Source organism: Clytia hemisphaerica, unplaced genomic scaffold, assembly GCF_902728285.1.
Source record: "Clytia hemisphaerica strain Z4C2 unplaced genomic scaffold, Clytia hemisphaerica genome assembly, whole genome shotgun sequence".
NCBI classification, from domain to species: domain Eukaryota; kingdom Metazoa; phylum Cnidaria; class Hydrozoa; order Leptothecata; family Clytiidae; genus Clytia; species Clytia hemisphaerica.
The window spans coordinates 1,575,985-1,598,701 of NW_027103968.1; the positions used below are offsets into that span (position 1 = coordinate 1,575,985).

General features: G+C 35.0%; 1 protein-coding gene across 1 annotated transcript; it reads left to right on the forward strand.

Annotated features, from left to right (window-relative positions):
• The first annotated feature begins 482 nt into the window (after nt 1–482).
• Nucleotides 483–20,518, forward strand: LOC136810478 (repetitive organellar protein-like). Its single transcript, XM_067067043.1, has 12 exons — nt 483–1,441; nt 1,942–1,978; nt 3,253–3,518; nt 8,060–9,682; nt 10,465–10,524; nt 12,168–12,248; nt 12,368–13,196; nt 13,314–13,352; nt 13,775–13,842; nt 17,777–18,239; nt 18,665–18,734; nt 19,718–20,518. Coding segments are annotated over exons 1-11 (4,407 nt in total). The 5' UTR covers nt 483–501; the 3' UTR covers nt 18,666–18,734; nt 19,718–20,518.
• The last annotated feature ends 2,199 nt before the right edge of the window (nt 20,519–22,717 follow it).

Genomic DNA, 22,717 nt, shown 5'->3' on the forward strand with positions numbered 1-22,717 from the left:
CTACGACCCGGCCGTTCGGCATCACGACCCGACCTTTTGATATTACGACCCGACCCTTTGATATTACGACCTGACCTTTTGACATTACGAGCCGACGGTTCGACCCGACGACCTGACCTTTTGACATTATTGAATATTTTTCTGGCGAGCAACTCCGCTACGTGAAGCAACAAAAGCCCCTGCGGGGCAATAAATGTTCATTCATTCAAAAAATACAGCTTAGAAATTTGCCCTGGTTGATATAAAAAAGGGCTCTTTTTTGTTGTTGTTTGATGATTTTTGAAGTTAACCGTTTAAGTACCAATGACGAATTTACTAGACATGGGCTATGTAGGAGGGTGTAATGCCCAGTTTGAGTTAGAAATCGTAATTTTTGGTCTAATTCGTACGAATTGAATTTGTGGATTTTGTTTAGCCTAAATACTCTCGGATATAGTATGATAATAATAAAAGATTAAATATTATTTTTGCATTTCAGTTAAAGATATTATAAGCTTGGAAATGGGCAGCGAATTTTCTTCATTGGTTAACACAAACAAATATTGGACCAAATGCGTTTTGGCCCTGAATGTACACGGCAAAAAAGCGTTACTGCGTGTTTTCCACAATGATATCGGTGGTAATTATGCTGGATTACCAAAAGATCCAGGCCAACTGTACAACTTTTTTAACCAGCAAAAGAACAGAAAAATTCTTAATAAGCTGAAGAGCTCAAAAACTTTGAAACAGGATCAGTTTGACCTGATTTTACCACCGAACAGCAATTTGTGTAACTCAAATTCATTTGATATCACGCTTATTGTTTTACTCATCATTACTTTTGTGAATATCCCTGTACCTTTGGGTGGTTGGAAGAAAGTACCAAACGCAAATGATCAATCTCTTGCAGCATTTGTTGTGTTAATTCGAAACCTGAGGAATTTGATTTTACACGGCTCGTTGGACGATTTTGACGAGCCGTACTTTAAAAAGATATGGAAAAATATAAAAGACTGTTTAATTGGATTGCAATACGATCAAACCATGCTGAAAGATTTTGACGAGCTGTTAACAAACGATAAAGTTGTGTTTGATTTCCAAGATGGAACAGACTTTGTCGACGGGCTCTTCGATTTCGATGAATTGAAAGGAGACATTAAGAAAAAATTTGATTCCAATTTCAAACAGCAAGACAAAGAACTGAAAAAGAGGTTGTTTTCTATGAAAAAGGATATTTTACGAAGTGCACTAAACACTTTGAATGAAGTTGCTGAGAAGCGTTTAGAAGATTTTAAGTTAGAAATGCGTTTGGAAAGGAGAGAGCAAATGGAGGATCTGAGGAAAGACATCGAGCATGAGCAAGACGAAATGAAAGATGTCCAGTGCAAGATCATAGATGACCAACGGAAAATGGAAGAGAAAATAGATGTCATCTCTCAGAAACAAAAAGAAAAATTGACAGGTTCGTTCCTCGCCCCATAGTTATTTTTCAACAAAATGTGTTCTTACGTTCAATTTTTATTCAAAATAAACTTTAGCTGTAACTATTCAAACGATGTGTTCTCATTTGTAGGAAACTTATTCCGCGCGTAGATTTTTTTTGAAACCTAAATAAGAGTTTCTACCTTCATAATAATCATGTTTATTACAACGAAAAAAGATTTAAGATTTAAAAACCTTCCTAGGATATAGCTAAGCAACAGGGTGGAACACATCAATCAATTTTTTACTACACCCCTGTCTCTTTATTTCAGATTACTAGCTCTAAATCATGCGCTTAGAAGACATCCCTAAAAAGATCTGCTTGCGCTATTATCACCGGGACTTTAAAAATTATATATTAGACCAACAAATTTTTTGAATTTTGTTGCCTAGATGATCTGAAGCTCAAAAATATTTCATATGGAAAGAAACCAAAAAATAATATTAATAAAACTAAAAAAAATCATTCTTTTAATTTAGTACCGAACCACACCCTCAGGACAAACAAGACATTCAGGTAGGGTTATCATCATGTTGTTAAGAACACTCTAGAAAGTCAATTTTTGTAATTTTTTTGTCAGGAAATAAAAAGAAGAGGACTCTTTTCAACTAAGATATAAAACAATTTTCAAAATTAGAGCCCTACGAGCCATGGTGGCATATGTCCTTTGTGAAAAAGCTTAATTATCGATTGAAAGACAATGAACATTCTTCCTCTTCTCTCTGTGTTTTATAAGGGGTTTATCAAGTGTCTATAATAGTTCTTAGGTGAAAATAAACCCAATAACTATAAGATGTCTGTCATCCTAGTTATTTTAACTTCACATAATCCATTAATCTGCAAATTAATACAGATTCTACAATGAGAATTTCACCGATTTTAATAAAGATCGAATACTAGATTTTCCTCAAGCCTCCTTGCCACGTATTTTAAACTGTTTCAACGCGTCAACCAATTGCCTTCTCTGCTTGAAAAAAAGCCTCGGTGTTAAAAAAAGAGATCAGAGTTAGGAACAAGTTTTTCCAATTTGTAGCGACTTAATCTCAACTGGACCAAAGGGGAATCTTCCTCACAGACGACAATCATGGTCAAAATCTATTGAGAATTTAGCTTATTTCCTCGTTTTTCGAAATTTGGAGTTCGGGCAGAGATATGTTATAGCGGAGCTTTTCATCAAAATAATCTTCCTTGTAAATGAAATCTATTTTTATCAGCGTGTGTTATGAATTTGAGAAGCTTTCATGATTTCTCTTTAAAAATTTCGAATGTAAATATTTTGACAAATATTGTTTCAATTGACTTGAAATTTTTTCCATAATCAGACATACCGACTTGCTATCTGAAAATATCAGTTAGAAAGTGAGGCACCCCGCGGTTTAGCGGGGTATTTCAAATGAAACAGTACTATTTATAATCTTAGAGAAGAAGCTTCTTATAACTTTACTAATGAAAACAATGTTTTTCATTTTTTTAAATTGTCATTCACCAATGTTTTACAGACCCTCTTGATAATTAAAAGTTTTTAATCGTGAACGATAAATGCAGCAGCAGAATCAATGTGCGTTATCCGACTTCCAGTCTATATTCTGAGCCTTATTCGATCATTTTTGAAGTTTTGGATCCTCAGATCCTAAGGTTTTAAATCTTAGGTTTAGCGTTAAAGCTCAGAGTTAAACTCTACTCTTCGAAATCGTTTGTGGTTTTGAAAGTTCGTGGGAATTTCCTTTTTTTCTAAAATATTACGACCATGATTGTAGGTTATCTTTGAAAATATACATTTTATTGTACAGGGTTGAGAAAATCACACCTCAAGATGTAGTTTTTGTGGTCAATGCAAGCGATGTCTACATCATCTTCAACATTCAATGCTGTAGAATCGGTAAAAGAAGGGTGCCCCAAGAAATTGAAAGCTGTGTTCATAAAGTTTCAAATGGTTTAATTTGGTTACAACTTCGGTTAAGAATGGAAGCGCCAATGGAATACGAATTCACTTTCACAATCATGAAAAACAAAGACAAAAATATCGAGAGTATTCATGAAAAGATTGAACTAGCAGGTACGCACCTTTAATAATCGCAAGCTTGGTGAGAAATCGAGTGCCATCCCCCCCGCCCGGTAATATATCGTATTCATCAAGAAAAAGTGGGTCGTTGTCGTCTCAAGTTTTTTACATGGATTAATACTATCTTTGAAAGTCCACGACAAAGTACTTGGCATGTTACATTAATGTTTATAAGGATGATAGGCGGATAGGCAGGTAGGGAGCATGTCTTTTAGATGATCTACCGATAATCTAATCGGATATTTCCATTTGGGAGGGGTACAATGACTTCATGGCTCAGCCTAGCTGTGAAAGAAGGCACTCATAAGATTTTTCTTTTTCTTTTAATTCATGCAAGATGCTTCCCTCGCAAATGCAATAACTTTCTGGCTAGCTTTTAATTTATGAATTGTTTTAATAATGTGACTCAACTTTACAGAAGTAGTTGTCAAAAGTTGAATTTAGGTTCTTATCTGAGTTTATGTTAAAAAAGCTTTCGTTCTGCATAATGATGAACATTTCTTTACTGGTATTTTAGGTCTCGACTCATAAAGTAAAACAAAACTCTCATGTTAAATATGCAGTGGCCCAAAAACGGATTATTGGGGAACACCTATACTTCACCATCTTGCCAGGCACTACAATGGTCGTCAATCTCCGTTCTTTGTTTTCTATCTGATAAAGAGGTTGCTATGAGATCTAAAGTAAACTTAGCGACCAATTAATCCTTTTGGAAAGATACTCGAAAGAAGCATTTATTGCTGAACATAGAAACTCGGAAAACATATCATAACATTCCTTTATCATTTCACTGAAATGTTTGAGCTTCGCTGCGATTTGCCTTTGACTAACTCCTTTAATGATCGATTATTGGTTATCATTATCACCAAGGATATATTATACTGGATATACAAGTACCTGATTTTCGCTGATTTCTCATGTTCTAGGGTGGTTTTTCACTGAGACTGTCTGGCGAAAATCGATTAGCTGAAACAAAGAAAATTGATAGGAAAGCATTACTGACTCCCAAAACAGTTGTCAAAGCGTTTACAACCCTTTGAATTTGAAGAAAATTTTATTAAAAATCATCAACTCGCATATCAAGGGATTTAAAATCACAGCCTTCTAATGAACATTTTCTGTGACAAGATTCCTCGTCTTTTGTATCAAATCAATACATATGAAAGTTTGCTTTTCAACTCTATCGGGAAAGAAAAGACTTTTCCCATGTGACCAATTTTTTACAAAAGAATCTCACTGCACATTCTGCTACTTTTATGGCAACAAATTTATTTATGCTGTCTTTTTCGCTTAGTTGGTCATTAAGCCAAGAGAGCTCTAGCCCTCTCTTGGAGAACAAAAGGTTTAATGACCAATTTTCTACGTTAAATCTGGAATGTTAATATAAAGCGATCAAAATCTGATGTTAAGCACGAATCTTCATTGTATATTTTTTACAACCCTTAGAAATTTATGAAAAGGACCGTTGATGTGAACCACTTATCTATCTAGCGTAGTGAAAAAGCATCCTTAGCTATGTCCGCAGTAATGATGTTATTGTTCACTCTCCTTTCCTGATTAAATAATTTTTCGAAGCATTTTAATTCAATTTTTTATCAAAAATCACTCATCCAATTCCCAAAAGAGACTTAAAGTTTCCCTGTGAAAGTCAGATTCTTCTGTTTAATTGCCAATCATGTGTCGTTATGACGTTTCAAGTTGTGAGAAAGATGCAAAAGACGTGTTGTGTATAAGAAATTGAATGTTGACACCGGAAATTTTCAAACTTCAACCACAAAAAAAACACCTTGCCAACACGTGCCGCCAAAATACTTTCATACCACATTGACACCAAAACACTCAAATCTAAAATGTTTGTTACTTTTAGCTCTTGTGGGAACAGTTTTGGAAAGACATTCCTAATTGAAAATTTCGTGTTACTATAAGCATTTTGTTTAACTTTTCTTGTCTAATGATGTTTTTCTCACATTAGATTTGACAAATGTATCCGGCTTGGTATTCTAGCCTTACTTTCAAAGTTTTTTTCCTGCAAAGGCACGAAAAGAAAACGCTAGAGAACGTTTTTTTAAATGAGATTAATAAACCTTTTTTAAAAATCAGATACATTCGAGCCGCCATGTTGTCTTTTGAGGACATAGCGAACATCAATTCTTTTTTGAAACAAAAGAAATACAATATGGTCGCTCTCCATCGTTTTATGAGCCCTTTCTCAGTGTCTCTTATAATTTCTTGTTATCACGCTTCTCGTCTATATATGCAGATTTTTCTTCTTGAACAATGTTTTTAAGGCCCTAGCTAAGACCGGAGTAGATGTTTTTGTTGCACTGGCATATGTTTTAACTTCAGTCGCCTGATCTGTTACTTTTGTTAAAGAGGACTGGGATCTCTTGATGGATTGAGGCTTTATTACTTGCACCGAGGTAGCCTGGATATCCAGACCGTAAACTATTTCACCGTCTAGTTTTTTTAATTTTGTCTCTGGTTTACGGTCTGGTCCAAGTAACTCGTCTACAGGGATATCTATCCCTGCATATGCGAGTGTCTCTAATTGGTCAGTACGCGCCCAGTCACTGAGCAGAATTTTCGCGGGGTTATTGTGATATTTTTCGATGCGCGCGCATAATTTATGGAAAAAGCTAGCCTATACTAGACGTCACCCGCGTTTTTTACCCAATTAACGTCTATTCCACTTTGCGATTTTTTTGAATGTTTTGAGCCCGGGTTTTCGGGCTCTAAACATTCGATTTTCTGACGTCACTTTTAACTATCGAAGCTCCTGCAGTAGCAAAATAATCGAATCTGCGTCAAAGCACTTGAAAGGCTTCTATTTTTCGAAAATCGTCAAAGTGGAACTCACTAAGAAACGAGATGAAAAATCCCGGTTTTTAGTGAGGTGCTCGCTAGGAAAAAGCTGACCTTGCAAAAAAAGATAAACAAGCCTGGGTTTACAAAGTTTTGATAGTCTGTCGACAAGGGTTCACTCACAGGCTGTATCAAACAAACTGTACCTAACTTTTTTAGTTGCACCAGACTCTAAAATTTTAGAAACTTTGTATGTTGAGGTAAGAGTGTTTTTTTCTGAAATTTTGAGTCTGGATACCCAGGCTAGCACCGAGGGAGTTGATTTGATCTTCGATATTCTTTTCAAGGTTATCAACAGTGTTTGATGTGAAGTTTCTTGGAGGAAAGTTGCCTATTTAGTATTTTTTAATTGTTTTTTCGTGCTCAGATAGATATGATGTTTTTAATGTTTTTTGGTCGCTTTCCATGCATAATTATTTGATAATCTTCGAAACTTTTCGGTATACACGTTTTTTTTTTTAAGAAACTAGTTTTACCAAGCAGCATCAATGTTTCTTAAGAAATCGGCCTTTTGAGCCTTAAATGTTTCTTACATGTTTCTAAACTATTTCTAGCCTATTTTTCATGCAAAGATTGGAAGGTTCTAAAAAAAACAGAGTTAAAAATGTTATTTTCTGATTCTCAGCCTCAGCATTTTTCTTAGATGTTTCTTAGTTTTTAGGCATTCTGAGCCTCATGTTTCTTAAAAGTGTGTTTCTTAAAAAAAACAAAAAACGTGTAGTTGGGACAGGTGAAATTCCCTTGCGTTCATCCGTCTGAATGTATAGATGTATCAAGGATTTATTATACACTGGATATACAAGTAACAGATTTTTGCCGATTTCTCGTGTACTAGCTATGTTATGCTATGTTCGCAGTAATGATATTATTGTTCACTCTCCTTCTCTCATTAAATGATTTTTCGAAGCATTTTTATTGCATTTCTTATCGAAAATCACTCATCCAATTCCCAAAAGAGACTGAAAACTTTCCTGTGCGAGTTAGGTACATTTGAAATGAGCTATAAAGGATAACATTGTACTGCGCAACATCTAATGCTGCTTACTTCGTCTGAGAGGAAGCAATTAGTATCTTTTAATTTTGATATGAAAAAATATTGGGCGTGAGAGAAAATGTTTTTTCTCGTAGATCAATGGATGAGACTGGGTCCAAATAAATGGTTTATTATTTGTTCAGCTTTAAGATATTACTCGTTTTCAAACATAATTCCAACTTATAACCTCATTAATCGGGTTTCTTAATAGTAGTTTTTTTTTCGAAAGTAAATTTCTTATCTTAAAATATTGTGACGTAGCGTCAAAAAGAAAATGCTCAATCGCCATCAAATTCGTTGCCTGTACCAGACGACCACGGCTTTTTCCTCGACACTGTTCCGAACAAATTTATTCGAAAAATTGCGTGTTGGGATAGAGATAGGCTATCAAATTCGTTGCGTGACGTTAATTTTAGAATAAATAGCCTCCGCGGAAGTTATGTAATACCGAGTTTATGTATGTGCAATTTTGAAGACGGTAAAGTGACTGAAGCGATTTGGAAAAATCGGCAGTTTTGGCCTACAAAATCGAGGACGGTAAAAGTGCTGATATTGGACAGTAGAAATTAAATAATTAAGCACTAAAAACCGGAAAAGAATACTCTAGACTTCATTTTATAATTTTTTCTTTGCTTTTCAGATGATGTGTGCTCTCACATTAGACGCAAAGGAAAAGAACACAAAACACTTGTCTTTGCTCACAACGATGGCACAGTGAACAATATTCACCAATTTAAGATATCAAATGGTGTAGAAACTACTCATGAATGTCAACCAATTACAACAGGACCTTCAACCGCAAAGTTTGTCAGAGATTTTTATGAAAGGGCAAAGAAATATTATACGGACCATAAATCAGTGAGAACATTCCCACCAACTTATTATTTGAAACCAACGAGCACATCAATTTTTGTTGACAAGCTGAACACTTCTCTTACGAAACATGGGGATCAATACTCGATACTTTCAGAGTACAATCCAAAAACGCATCTTAAACTTTTAGGACTTGATAAAATAAGCTTTGAAAGTATTATTCGTAACTTACCAGAGAGTTTTTACAAAAATTGCGTTGTGATGGTGCATGCTAAAAAAAGCTGTGTTTGCGTTTTTGTTGTAATTGATGATATATCGAAGCTGGCAGAAAATCTTAAAGCACTCAATAACATTTTGAAAACAATCTATTTCGCAAGTTTTGAATTGTTTTGCACAGAATATCTGGGTATTACAGGAACACTTGTTTTCCCTGATAAAGAAATGAAGGATTTAGGACATTTGATGCACTTGAACATTCCAGAAAAAAGTGAAACATTGTTTATCACCAAACAAGATTTCCAGGAAAATGACTTCGAACAATGGATCAATAATCTTTTCAAAACTATAAGATCTGATTTCAATACAATCCGTTCGAAAGACTTTCAATCAAATTTTGATTTATTTCACACGTTGTGTGGCACGTTAATGACTGTGATGGCGCAAACAACTCAATTTCTTCCACGCGTCTGTGAGAATGATACAGACCAAGTTAAGACTATTCTTTTAAACGGAGAACAAATTGAGTGTATAACAAACCCTGCAAAGCATAAGTTAATTAAAGCTTGTTTTGGCAGTGGAAAAACAGTGCTTTTAATCGAAATGATCCGATCTATATTGAAAGAGAAAGACCCTAAAAACTTCATTTTATTTCTTTCTTATGATCCGTTCAGTGCACTGGACAAAAAATTAACCGAAATATTGAAATCAATATCCAAGGAAGAAAAGGTTCCCGATGACCATTACCTTAACTTGAAGGCGATGTCGCTTACTGATGCCATTGCTGATGCTGAGTTTCCAGTGTCTGACGTTTTCAACCTTTCATCGACCCCAAAAAGAAATATTGGAGATGTGCTGTTACATATTAAGAATAAACACCCTGAGAAAAAGGTCCATTTTTTCGTTGACGAAGTACCTTGTGAAATGTTCACTTCTGGATACTCCAAAGAGTTTTTCAAATATCTGAATGTAGATTTTAAGGACAATACAGTGGTTTTCAGCTTACAGAGCGTTGAAAAGAAAAGAGAGATCGTTCAAGAAGGTAGAACAGAGAAATCGTCAGAAATAGACATTGAAAGCACCGGCATGACATTGCTAAAGTTAACGAAGACTATGAGGATGTCAAGAACTCTTCATGATTTAAAGGAGATCCTTGAGAAAGAGATTGAAAGCACGTCGTATTCGATTCCATTGGAGATGAAGAAGAAGAAAGAAGAAGAAGACAATGACAAAGGTGATAATATAAAAATTGATTTCCTTGCAAATTATGGTATTAAAATGCTTACATGCTTATTGACGATGCTGAAAACCGGGGGTGTGCCTCGGCCCTCGGCAAGCAGATGGTGTGAGTATGTGCCACCTTAGGATGCTTTTTTTGGAATCTGGTACCTGGATCCCAGTACCATCGGGTTTTGAAAGAACAAGAGGCTATAAGTGAAGTTGTGGAGCAAATTTGTTTTTTTTTCTACATGTATGTGAGTTGTATGAAATTTGCTTAAGGGATATACCCAATTTTGGTGAAAAATCAATTTCAGAATTTGAAGATAAAACCTTATGTTTTCGCTTCTTTGACATGTTTAAGAACAAACTGCTTTTGAAAAAATGAATTTAAGTAATTACATCGTGAGAAATTAAGGAATAAGTGTGACATGGACCTTAATAAAACGTCATAACGACGTATTATTCATATACTTTTCACAAAAAAAGCCTAATCTCCTTGGGGAAATCATTTTATTGCTTCAAACTTTTTGACAAATGACAAATAATTTCTTAATTTCTGAAAGGTGAAATACTCTTCTTCTAAAATCTCTTTGTTTTCTTCTTCATTTAATTTTTTCATTTCAATTTTTCGATTTTTAAATTCTAAAAAGGCAGGTTTAACAGGACATATAAAAAGTTATACATTAATCTTTTTCAAATACAGAGATTGCCATTCAAGTTGGTGTAAAATCGAAAAATTGGGTATATCCAGAGCCCTTAATATCATTTAACATCCTTTTCTCCATACAATTTTAGAAAACCCTACAAATGAAGAGAAGTTAGACTACGTAGAATCAGTTGGAGAAGATGGTCCAGGTGAGAACATCATAGGCTTATTATCATAGGGGGTGCTCATATAAAGACGTTCGCAAATCAAACTTCAAACTGCAACCATGTAGTTAATTAGGGATTTTAGCAGCTAGAACAGCGACTTAGAAAAATTACGGCAAGAATGAACAAAAAGAAAGCCCTTAGGGCATTGTATAAGGATCTCAGCTAAGTTCTATTCTTTTCATATCAATTTTCTCATTAATGGCCGTTTCCAAATCTCATGTGAAAGTTCTTGTGTGTGTTTAACTAAATTTACAATGTTTATCAAGGTTTCTCTCTGTCATATTAATTATCATGAGACAGCTTTTATGAATAACTTTTACAAAAAACAATTCTCAATAACTTTAACGTCATAGAAATTGTGAAGAAAGTTGATTCTTTTAAATCATCCAGATTACCAAAAATCGTGTTTAACTGACTCCACCTTCCCTAAATATCACATAAAACCTCTTAAGATTGGGTGTAGGAGAGTTCTATCCAATAGCTACTAGAAAATCCAAACAAAATTATTTTTGAATGCAGCCTATGAAAAAAATAGTTTCTTGAAGCCAACCAGCATTTTCGGGCCCCCTGAATCAGCATTTCAAGGTCTCAAAAATCTGAATGTGAAAATTTAAAGAAAACCCTTAAAATGTCTTTCTACTGATAGAACCTGATACTTTTCCAAAGAAAAGTCATATATAATTTCTGAAAAGGTATTGTTGAATCGTACAAAGACAGCTAAATTTTGCATTTTTGTGTAGAAAATAGGTGAAAAATTCTTTCAAAGTCTGATATCTTTTTAAGAAATAAAGTTTTAATCACAAAACTTTGACAGTATACACCACATCCAACAAGAATTGTTTCCTGAGTAAAATTTTTGTTCAAAAATAAATGACGTCAGCCGCTAAAAATTGCTATTCCTGCATTTTCGAAATTTTCCATCTTCACTTTACGTTTAAAAAACTCCCAAATTCTTCAACGTAAAACGATAAATTTCATACTAGTCAGCCGGTACATTCATCGGATAACGAAAATATGTAAACATGTTTTTCTGTTTATTTCACTGTAATCCATAATGTGGATTTAAAAAAACCTACATTTAGGGGCCAGAAACCTGCATTTTAACAACCATGAACATGCTGTGAAAATATAAGTAAAAAAGTTAACGTGCCACCAAAAGACTCACGTCTAATATATGTTAATTTCAGCCCTTTGGAAAGATATTCCCAATTGAAGATTTTGTGTCATTATAAGCATCTTGTTTGATCTTACTCGCCTGATAATGTTTTTCTCACACCAGATTTCATAAATGTATTCGCTTGGTATTCTAGCATTTATTTTCAAACTTTTGGCCAGCAGGAGTACGAATAGAAAAAGTAACAGAACATTTTATAAATAAGAGTATTAATCTTTTTTCAAAATCAGAGTCCTTGCCTAAATCTTAACCCTTCGAGCAGCCTTGACAGTTGTCCTTTGCGGACAAATCCTGTATATCGAAAGACGATACTTCACTTTCCATTGTTTCATTTGATGTTTATCCAGAGTCTCGGCTCTAATAAATCCATGCTATAACTTAATAAAGAAAAATTGTAAAATTCACAGCCTCACAAAAGCAATGCTGTTTTTACTGATTTATTACTTTGTAGTTTCAGGAGCAAGGCTAACCTCAACCAAAGAGTCTGTTGAAGAGGAACGTTCTGGCTCAGCGTTTGGCAATGATAGTGAAGGTATGTTTTTTTTATAGGAGCAAGTTGACCCTTCTTTAATTAATTAAAGATAAATCTTCTGTTCTTTTTCTTGTTCTTGTTGTCATACAGGTTTAAAAATTCTCAACATTTCATTTTAGACGAACAGAAATCGTCAACCTTAACCTACCTCCATGATCCAGAGAAAATCTTAAAGTCAACGGGCGACGATGCGTCATACGAAGTAGTGAAAACACTCAATACATCAGTGAAATTCGTCGATGCAGATTGTGGTCATGATTTTCCAAGTGAAATTTTACCAAGACTTTTTTACTTCGATAAAAATTTCACTTTTAATTCAGTCGATGCAATTACTACGCTTTCCATTATCTTACGCCAATGTTTAGAGTCACGCAACGAAGAAGGCGTTGCTTTGATATGCAACAACATTCAAGAGGTCAGAATGACTGAAGCTGCCTTAATGAAAAGCAAGACCAGGAAGCCAGTTGTATTCGCACCATATTTAGACATCGACGTTCCTCTTCAAAAGTTGAAAGTTGATCTTGTCAAAAACTTGGAAAATACCGATAATGTTTTAATCTCAGACTATCGAACCCTTCGTGGTTTAGAAGTTTCGCATTCAATAATTATAGTTGATGAAGAAGATATTATTGGGCCAAACCTTTTAGTGGAGATGATAACTCGCACCATTACTGACTTGGATATACTGGTACTCCCTAAAACGAATAAACAATCGCCGCAAACAACAATACAAAACGCATTTCAAAAATTTGACAAGCAAAAACTAATCCACAAGACGATAGTAAAAGTAACGAAATTTAACGAAGCTACGACATCTGTTGAACTGCAAGGAAATGGTGGTGAAACCGAGCATCTCGAAACTTTAACGCTTACTGATGAAGATCGCAAGCGATTTGATGGAATTAAAAAACTTAGCAAAGATAATGAGCAACTACAGGAGAGCATCCGGTTAGTAAAAGCATTTAGGTACTGTTTTATTAATATCATTTACTTTGAACGAAAATTTCTGAACCCCTGTTAAGTGTTCAGCATTCACGTTTAAAAACCACTATTTCCTTTTTATAGAAAACTCATTACGAACGTAAATCAATTTCAACTCATGACGTAAGTTTATTTTCGAAGAAAGTGAAGGCAAGAGAATTTACCGTAATATTGCTGCTAAAACAGGAGAGTTCTAACCCTGAAACTTTGCAACGAACACCCATTTTATGCATCCGATCTTGCTGGTTTTTGTGGTGACGATGGCTTTATCAACGGGTTTGGTCTCCTAGAGAAAATTAGCATAGATTTTCTGTGCACGTTTTTAATAAGTTAAGAAATCTTGGGAAACTAAATATTTTGAGCTTTTTTATGACTTTTTGGAATTCTCTGTCAAAATACAAAAGAGATGAAATAGATTAAAAGACAAACATTCTTTAAACATCTTGAAAATTTAGGTGCTTCATTTCAAATGATCAAGAGAAGGCATGATTGTCCTTGCTATCGACAAAATGTTATTCAAATTATTATGTCTTTTTTCCAAATAGCAACAAATGGGACGGCAAACGTATGGAAAGTGTGACCTTTAATGATAGAGCCACGCTCAGTTTTGATGGTAAGTTCATATGAAACAAAATATAACATTTTCACTCAGATAGCAAGTTTAGAGCAAAGCGAATGTCAATAGTTAAATACTTTTCACAGTACTCCCCCGGGTGGACGTCCGGAGGGATATAGATACTTTTCGCTTACGACACCCCTGTCTCAGTAACCCATTGGGTCTTAAAAGTTCACCGGGATGACTTTGAACTGAGAAATATCCACCGGGTAGAGATTTCAGTCGCTGGGTCAAGAAAATCGGTAATTTTTTAATACCGGGCAAAGTCAAAAGTCAGGATTTTTCCCTGGGTTTGTGCTATTTAGGATTTTAGAAAAATCAGATTTCGTCGGGGTTTTTGATAAAGTTCTCGTTTTTTGCCCGGGTTGAGATTTCCATTGTTCTTCACTCGATTTTTACACCGGGTTATCGACAGGGGCAAATCTGACCGGGCCACTGATACAGGGGTGTCTAACGTTAGAGGAGTCTTCGGGGCTCTCATTCTCTCAGGTATCCTGTGATGTTTAAATCATATTTTGGAAAAAAGAGAGTAAATGAGGGCGATTTTAGCCATACTAAATTGAAAATTTCTCCCAAACTATGGTTGCACCTCCTCGCTCCCCTTTTGAAAACTATTCACGCTAATTCACAATTATGCCCATAGGTCCCATCAACGGGGAGGACCAGGGGGCGTGGCCCCTCATACTTTTACAAAAAATAGTACTTGTATGTTTAAAAGATTTCCATTATTTTTACGTGAATTATTTTCTAAATTGAATTGAAATGGGTCCTAAAATAGCACTTTGAAAATTCAAAATTCAAAAATTTTCTCCGTTGCCCAACCATGTTGGGCTTTGCTAATTTACTCAAATATACCTCAGGCCTCGAATCGGGGCCCTTTGATTGTAACCCCGGGGGGGGAGGTCACTCATATGATCCGGCCTACGTCATGTGCCGCGCTTAAGGGTTGGGTTTTTCTGCATCCCAAAATGCACTGTAAGAGTGTGTTTCTGTGAGATTGCATTGCAAGGGTCGAATTTTAAAACAAATTCAAAATAATTGTTAAAAAGAAAGGTTTTTACTTCTCGTTTGTTTGAAAAAGTTTCTATTGTCTGATAATTACAGCTTACAAGAATAATTTTCTCAGTTTTTCTTTGAAACAGAAAATTTCCCAAGCTCCTTCTCTTCAGGCAGATTTACAGCTGAGAAATATAGCGCGCTATAAAGGTTGGGTAAATCAAGAGCAAATGCACTGAAAGGGTACCTTTTCAGCCATATTGAACTGCACTGTAAGGGTACGATTTTGAAAAGCAGATTTTGCGCGGCACCTGGCGGCACATACCGTCTTTTCAAAATCGAGTGCCCCCCCCGGGATGTAACCCAGCAGTTGTCAAACTATTTTTAATATGCATAAGTCAAGATGAAGTCATTTTTCCTATCGGAAACACCCGAAAAAAGTAGAATTTGACCCCTGTGTATCACTAAAAATAGAAAAACAAATGATCAAATTCCTTCCAGATTGTTCGGGTGTTTTCGATAGGAAAGATGATATAATTTAGACTTACGACTTAAAACTGATTGACGACCAAACACACACCTATTTGTGGGCAAAAATTAAGTTTATATAACGGTGTTTTATCCATACCAATGGGTCTAAACGTGGTCTAAAACTGAATTTATCCAGAGAATATGAGTGTGAAAACTAAATTTTCTAGGCGTAATGGCGTGAAATCGAAAAAAATTGGCCTGATCGTGAAAATCAAATTTTTCAGGCGTGATGGCTTGAAATCGAAAAAAGAATTGGCGTGTCGGCGTGAATTTTGGGTCCACTGGGGGGCCTCTTAGAGTATCCTCTTTCTTTTGGGGGCCTTCGGCGCCACCCGATTTAGGAAAGGCGTGCTAGGTGGAAAGGTGCCTAGTGGTAAAACTTCAAAACAATTCGCTAGAGGACAGAATAAAGTAAAACAGAGCCAAATTTGGAGGTTCTTGGATCACTCGTTGACGAAAAATGGTCAAAAACGGTCAGAATTTGTGTGAATTTTTTTTTTGATTTTTAACGAATATCCTCCACTCCCCCCTAGAAGATACTTTCTGATCAATCCCTTACATAAACCTTTTTAGTCTTGAATCGTACGTACCCTTGAGCACTTATGTAATTTCAAAAAAAAAGTTTTAGTGTTATTAGTCCAATAAATTAATTTTGGATTTGTCTTCTTTGGAACTTAGACCCCTATCAAGAATACTTTGAAAGCTCATTAAGTTCAAGAGGACTAAAAGTGAGGGAAATACCCAAAAGACACGCTGATTTTATCCCTGGGACAAAAGTGAGATTCTCCTTTCATTGGTAGAAAGAAAAATGGGGTGGAGACACAAGAAAGCGTTTCAGATTGGTGGGATGGAGCATGTTGCATTGCACTAACGTGAAAAAAAACTTATCTTGTCCCCAAGCCTTTACAGTTACAAAATATTAATTCCGCGGGTTTGAGTTTTGAGTATAGAAAGTTTCTCAATACAACTTGCTTGTAGTTGAAGGGATCAAAGGGTTTAGTGATTTAGGACACACAAACTTTGGTTATTCCTTAAAATTTTGGTTATTCCTTAGCCCGGGGTCCACTTAAAGCTTTTTTATAGACTGGATGGCGCAATTAAGTGGCCCGGTAGTATATGGTAATATGCTTAACAGTCCGCCAGATTTTCGTTGTTTTTGCCAGGTAAAAAAAGAACGAAGCAATGTTTTTATTTGAAAATAAGGGATTCAAAATCTGTTATTGATGTTTGTTTCTCATTCTTAATTATATTTTTCAACTTTGAGTAGCTTTTTTGTTATTTTGGTTTTAAATTATTTTTTTTCCAAAATGACGACCTCGTCAAATGCTCCTACTTCACTGGACTCACCGTCATAAAAAATTATCACAAAGCAAAGTTCAGCTAGAAGTAGACTCTAGTCTAGTTATTCCTTAAAATTTTGGTCTCTTTCCTATTTTGATTTTTTCTTGATTACAATCCGGCTAAATATTTTTATTGAACATTTTTATTTTAAACAAGAGAGACGATCATTGTGTTGAATGTCCATATGCTCCATCTCTGTGATTTACGACGTGGGTGGGGAGTTTCTAAACATCGATCAGAAATGACGACCACGACCGGCGACCACGACCAGCGACCAGATAAATTTGGGTTATCGAGTTTTTTCTCTTTCTCCAACGTAGAGTGTCTCTAATCATTTGAATATATTTAATATTGAAGAGTAAACTCACCCCTGTCTCATCTAATTAAAGCCACGTGCCAAATACGTAAAACAACTATTTCGACGCTCTTGGAGCTTGATTATGGTGTCAAATTCTATCCTTTTGTATTATCAGCATCACAATACTTAGTGGCACAAAACTTTTTGAAAATGGTTTGAGAAGCTTTGTATTCCTTCATCAGATTGTTATTATACTGTCGAAATTAATCATTTTGTCAGCATAAAGACAATAGAATACAGAGAATAATTGATTAGATTCATATCTCTAAAACTGGCCTTCCCAATTTTTTCCTACTGACAAGTTGTATCTATTCATACTAAAGGCATCTCATTCAGCATAATTGAAATATTTGGTTTAGCAAAGCTTACAAACATCATACTTAATGTCCCTGTCAAAATTTTTTCAAATAGGGGCACTTTGTCAAAAAAATGACTGGTTACTTCAAAGGTCACTTTTTAGTATTCTGAGGACTTGATTTAAACATTCTCTACGGTGGAGAGAGCAGATAAACTCGATAATCCAAATTTATCTGCTTGCTGATCGTGGTCGCATGGTCGTGGTCGCTGGTCGTGGTCGCCATTTCTGGTCGATGTTTAGAAACTCCCACGTGGGTGGCCTCTAGAGACCATCAAGGGAGTTTCTAAACATATGAATTTTTTTTTACTCCGTGAAAAGTTTGAATTTCTTTATTTTTTCCTCATCAGATGTTTGGAAAATTTTGGACGAAAACAAATTCGAAGAGATTTTCTGCCAAAATCCGAACATCGTCAACTCGTTGCGTGGTAGTGGTGGTTTGACACTTCTCATGTGGGCTGTCCTTGAAGATCGTTTCGACGTTTTCGTTCACTTGATGGAATATCCTCAGGACTTTTCACTCGTGGATGTTTATGGTCACAACGTTCTTCATCGTGTTGGTTTGAATGGAACAGTTCGTTATTTGGAAATGTTTGGTCAACAAACAATCGAAATGTTGATCAACAGAAGAAGCAAAGGGAACAACACACCATTGCATGTTGCAGCATGGAACAACAGGCATGACGTCATCAGATGGTTGTTGGCCAAAGGAGCGAATCCTGAATTGAAAGGTGGTGATGGTCGACGCCCTGATGAACATCGTAAATGTGATGGTGTTACCAAAAAAATCTTTCGATCGTTTCGTTCGTCTTGGTAAGAAAAATATCAACTTTTTCATGATTTTTTAGGGTGCAAATATTTTCGGAGTTTAAAATATTTTGTTCTATTCGTGAAGTGTTGAAACTTTTTGTTAATTTTTAAATAGAAGTGAATAGTTATTTAGAAAGTCTTTAAATTTTCAGTTTGATAAATTTTACCTTTTCGGAGTTGAATGAATGAAACGGATGAATTGATTTCGATATTTTGATTGAGATTTTTCATTGCATTGGAGCAGACATATTTTAGAGACGGTTGAAATTTGCAAATATATGGTTGTTTGTGAAATGTTTTCTCAGGTTGTTATGAATTTATTTTTTTGGTGAAGAAAGAAATTGTCGTCTTTTTTGTTTTTTTAGTACGTCTCTTACGATATTGTTCATGCGTTTCAATTGTTTTTCATTCGATTATTCATTTTTCAGATTGATTGATTGTTTCCATTGTTTGTTTCATCATCGTTTCCAATTACGTCTCGGTTCCAAACATTTCCACGTAAGTCTCTTTGAATATGTATTTGGTTTCTGGTTGAAGCAAAATCGGGCCTGCAGCCTAAATTTTTCTACATATCAAAATATTTTGAAAAAGGGACTCCATTCAAAAAAACTTAGAAAAGAGGACTTGGTTAGCCTGTACCTAACTCTTCTTGGTGGACTGAAAGGGAAATTCAGTATAATGTACGGTTCATACTTTTATGTGACTGATACGAATCCACGCAAGTCTTTGGTTGTAAAGAGTTGAACGATTTTCAGAATTAAGCTTCTTCAATTAGTCGAATAAATGCACTTGTTTCTTTCTGTAGTAAAAATAATGTATAAAGCCTAAAATACCCTAACTTTGACCTGGAAGTAAGAAAACATGAAACAACATGTTGTGATCCCGGGGGGGGGGTACTTAGGCAAAAATGGATGATGGGTATGTGCGGACGGTAAGGGTCGGTTTTTTCACCTTTCAAAGTCTCTCTAAGGGTCGGAAAAATCAGAAAGTTTTAAATTAGTCTCTCTAAGGGTTGGAAAATTCAGGTTTTTTAGGAAATTTTTTGATTTCTAGAGAAAAAATTGTAATAAAGTCTCTCTAAGGGTATGACTTTTTTCAAAAATTTAAAAATAAATTGTAATAAAGTCTCTCTAATGGTATGACTTTTTTTCATAAATCGAAAAAAAAAATTCAAAAAGTCTCACCCTTAGATACAGTCACCTTTTCAGCAAAAATCAGTCTCTCTAAGGGTCGGTTTTCGGAGGTCCCGTCCGCACATACCCCTCATTCGCCAACCCTAGTACCCCCCCCCCCGGGGTTGTGATGCCTCAAAGAAGTTTACTAGTTCTTATAAAAAAATTGTACTGCTCGGTGTTTTTTAAACTTTTCCACCAGATCAGATTTTCAACATTCTCATTAGCCGCTCTAAAGAAAATATTTCTTCGACTCAGCACATTTCGTTTAGCAACTAACCTCCAAAATTTTAAAACTTTTATTTTTAGATTCCCAGCACGCACGAGAAGTTACACCAGTCGCTTTTGACCATTACGTTATTTATTCATTCCGTCTCTACATTTCTGTAACGCAAACGCGTTATTACTCCCTTCATTTTGGCTTGTTTTTAGATGTATTTTTACCACTTCACTAACTTGACTATTATTGCGTCAACCGTCACTAGTTTTGGTGGCGTGTCTACTCTTACGCCCTTACGTTTCCACCTTATGGATTACCTTGGTTGAATATGAAAAAGAGCACAGTGCTAAAACTCATGTCATTATTGATTTCGATTGGATCATTTCCCTTGTAAATATCCGACTCTTTTCGCTTACTCGGTGAAATTTTGTTCAGTCAGTCAGGGAAAAAAATTTAGATACTATTTTTAGTGGAAAACCCTGTCAACAGTTTTTTCGGAAGAGACCCATATGGGCGCTAAATACTGAATGGTTTCAAATTTGCTCTTCATTTCAAGCTGATGAACGTTTTTTAGTATATATACGACAAATAATTATATGGTATTTAGATAACAATATTTTATTTTTATATAGAATTGATAAATACTTACACTGTAAATACAAGCATTTCTTTGGAATCAGTTGTTTTTTAACTGTATTTTGTTCTCATTAATTTATTTTTATTTATAAAAAATTACAAATCGACCTTTATCGACCTTAGGCGACTTAAAAGTAGTCTAATTTTTACAAAAAGAAATTAAATATTGCTTTACTAATGTTATAATAATTTTAAGGGTGTTCCTTAGAGGGTTTTTAGAGATTATAAAGTGCCACAATTATTAACCTAAGTTGAAAAATTTCTTCTTTCGTTCTTTAGATGTCACTTTAACCCTTTACGACTTGTGTCCCCGATGAGCGTCCCAGAGGCAAAATTTCGAAAAAAGCTACTGTCGTCCAAATTCATAGTCTAGCAAGCTAGACGACTAATTCAGATATAGTAATAAAACAAAAAGTAATGGAGGGAACAAAGTTTAGTCGTCTAGAACCCTTTGTGCAAGCCAAAAGCTTCGTATTAATAATGGTTTGCTATTGCTAATGAAAAAAGAATCTAGGGGGCTTGTTCGGAAAAAACGGTTTGTTTTGATTTCGTAAATCGATTTGATTGGTTTAGAAAAAACAATCGAGACGCACACCATTGGTCGAAACACATAAAAGGAGAAATCAGAACACACAACAATTCTCTCTCGAAAATTTTTTCTCGTTTGTTTTAAACTAACTCCAAACAAAAGAAGAGTGTCATGTCAATATTGCAATTATAATTTTTTTCCCGCTCAAAAATTTTCTTGAAAAAAGAATGTGTGTTGATTTGTTGTGTGTTAAAAATTTTTTTTTTCGTCTTTCATTTTGTTTTGAGAGTTTGTTGTTGCTTGATCAAAAATTAATTTCTCCTTAACTTTCGCGCGCCAAATTCTTACGGAAGTACCCCCTTCCGAGAAAAGCTCTCTTTTGTTTTCAGAAAAAACCCTTTGTTTTCTCGCTACGCAAGTTTCTGCATAGCTAGCCGGGGATTCTATAAGGCCGGAACACCGGATTCTTCCAGTCGTTTATACAAACTAATATTATCCCGTAACAATTATCGTATTATCATATAACGCCTATACTACTGTATTACACGCATTATAAACGACTCCAGTCTACCAAATTCAACGAAATTACGCAAAACGCATACAACACAATAAAATAGTGTAGAATTGAATGGTGAGCCCAACTATGGGCTATTGGGGCAAAAATAGACCTGATAATTAATTTTCTTTTTAAATATACTAGTAGAATGCGAAAATTAAACTAAAAATTCTTCAAAAGTAGCCGAAGTTCCAAAATAAGAGGGTTTTGAGCCCAATTATGGGCTATTGGGCTAATGGGCTTTTTATTAAATTCTTCAAGTAGGGGCAAAAAAATTAAACTAAAAAAAAGTGAGTAGCTCTAGAATAACATTGTTTCTAAATTCATTGATTTTAAAGTCTATTCGCGATAAGTGTGCACTCTTTTTTCATTTACCTATAACTTTTGAAGGAATTCTTCAATTTTTTTAAAATTTGGTATCATTGGAAAGATGTTAGTGAGTGGAACAATTTGAAATAAAAAAATCTTTTAAAAAATTCTAAAAACGAAGATGAAAATGAAGAAGAAAAAAATAAAGATCTTTTAGAAAGGTGCTATAACTATCATTATCACTTGAGATTGTGATTGACTACTTTGCACGTCATATTCACAATTGCATGGCCCCGTCAGGACAGTGTCTGCCTATTGTTGTGCTGATAAGTTAAAGCAGTTTTTCTTTTCCTCTTTCAGACCAATCTTGCTCCACGTCCGTGTCAATTCAAGATCAACAAGCTAGATGCTGAATAGACCTACCTGATGATAAAGTTAGGCCATACTTTGGGCATTACTAAATACGCATCTTTGTGCGAAAAATCAGAAAGATCTAATGATAAAATCTCGAGAAAATGCCACTACACGCTTTGTTTTATAAGAATAGACTTTATAAGAATGTCCATGATGGAAATAGCCAAAAAATTAAGAATAATGCAAAGAATATCACCATCATGGAATTTTGCTACTCAAGCTAAGGATGCCTTTTTTGAGCATTGTTAATTACAAATTGTTAATTACCCCCAAGTAAAGCTCACTCCTTTCACAAAAATGCCTTTTTATGCTTGAGACGTATGTACTAAATGTTAAATCTACTAGTAGTCTGGATTAGGATCTTAACCTAAGGATGCTGTAAGAATATTTTAGGATGATTTTCCCAATATCCATGATGAAATGGATTTACACCATTCTTATAAAAAAGTGTATATACTATAATTGAGGGATTTCTTTTTCTATACGAAGAGCTACTTAGAAAGGATTGCTGAAAATGCTAAGTTTTATATTATATAACGATTCATGCTACACGCTAAAACGACAAAGAGAATATGAAAACAAATGTAGAATCTCTCTAACCTTTCCAAGGCAAGAAAAAGTGAAGCCACTTATTTCCCATCAAGA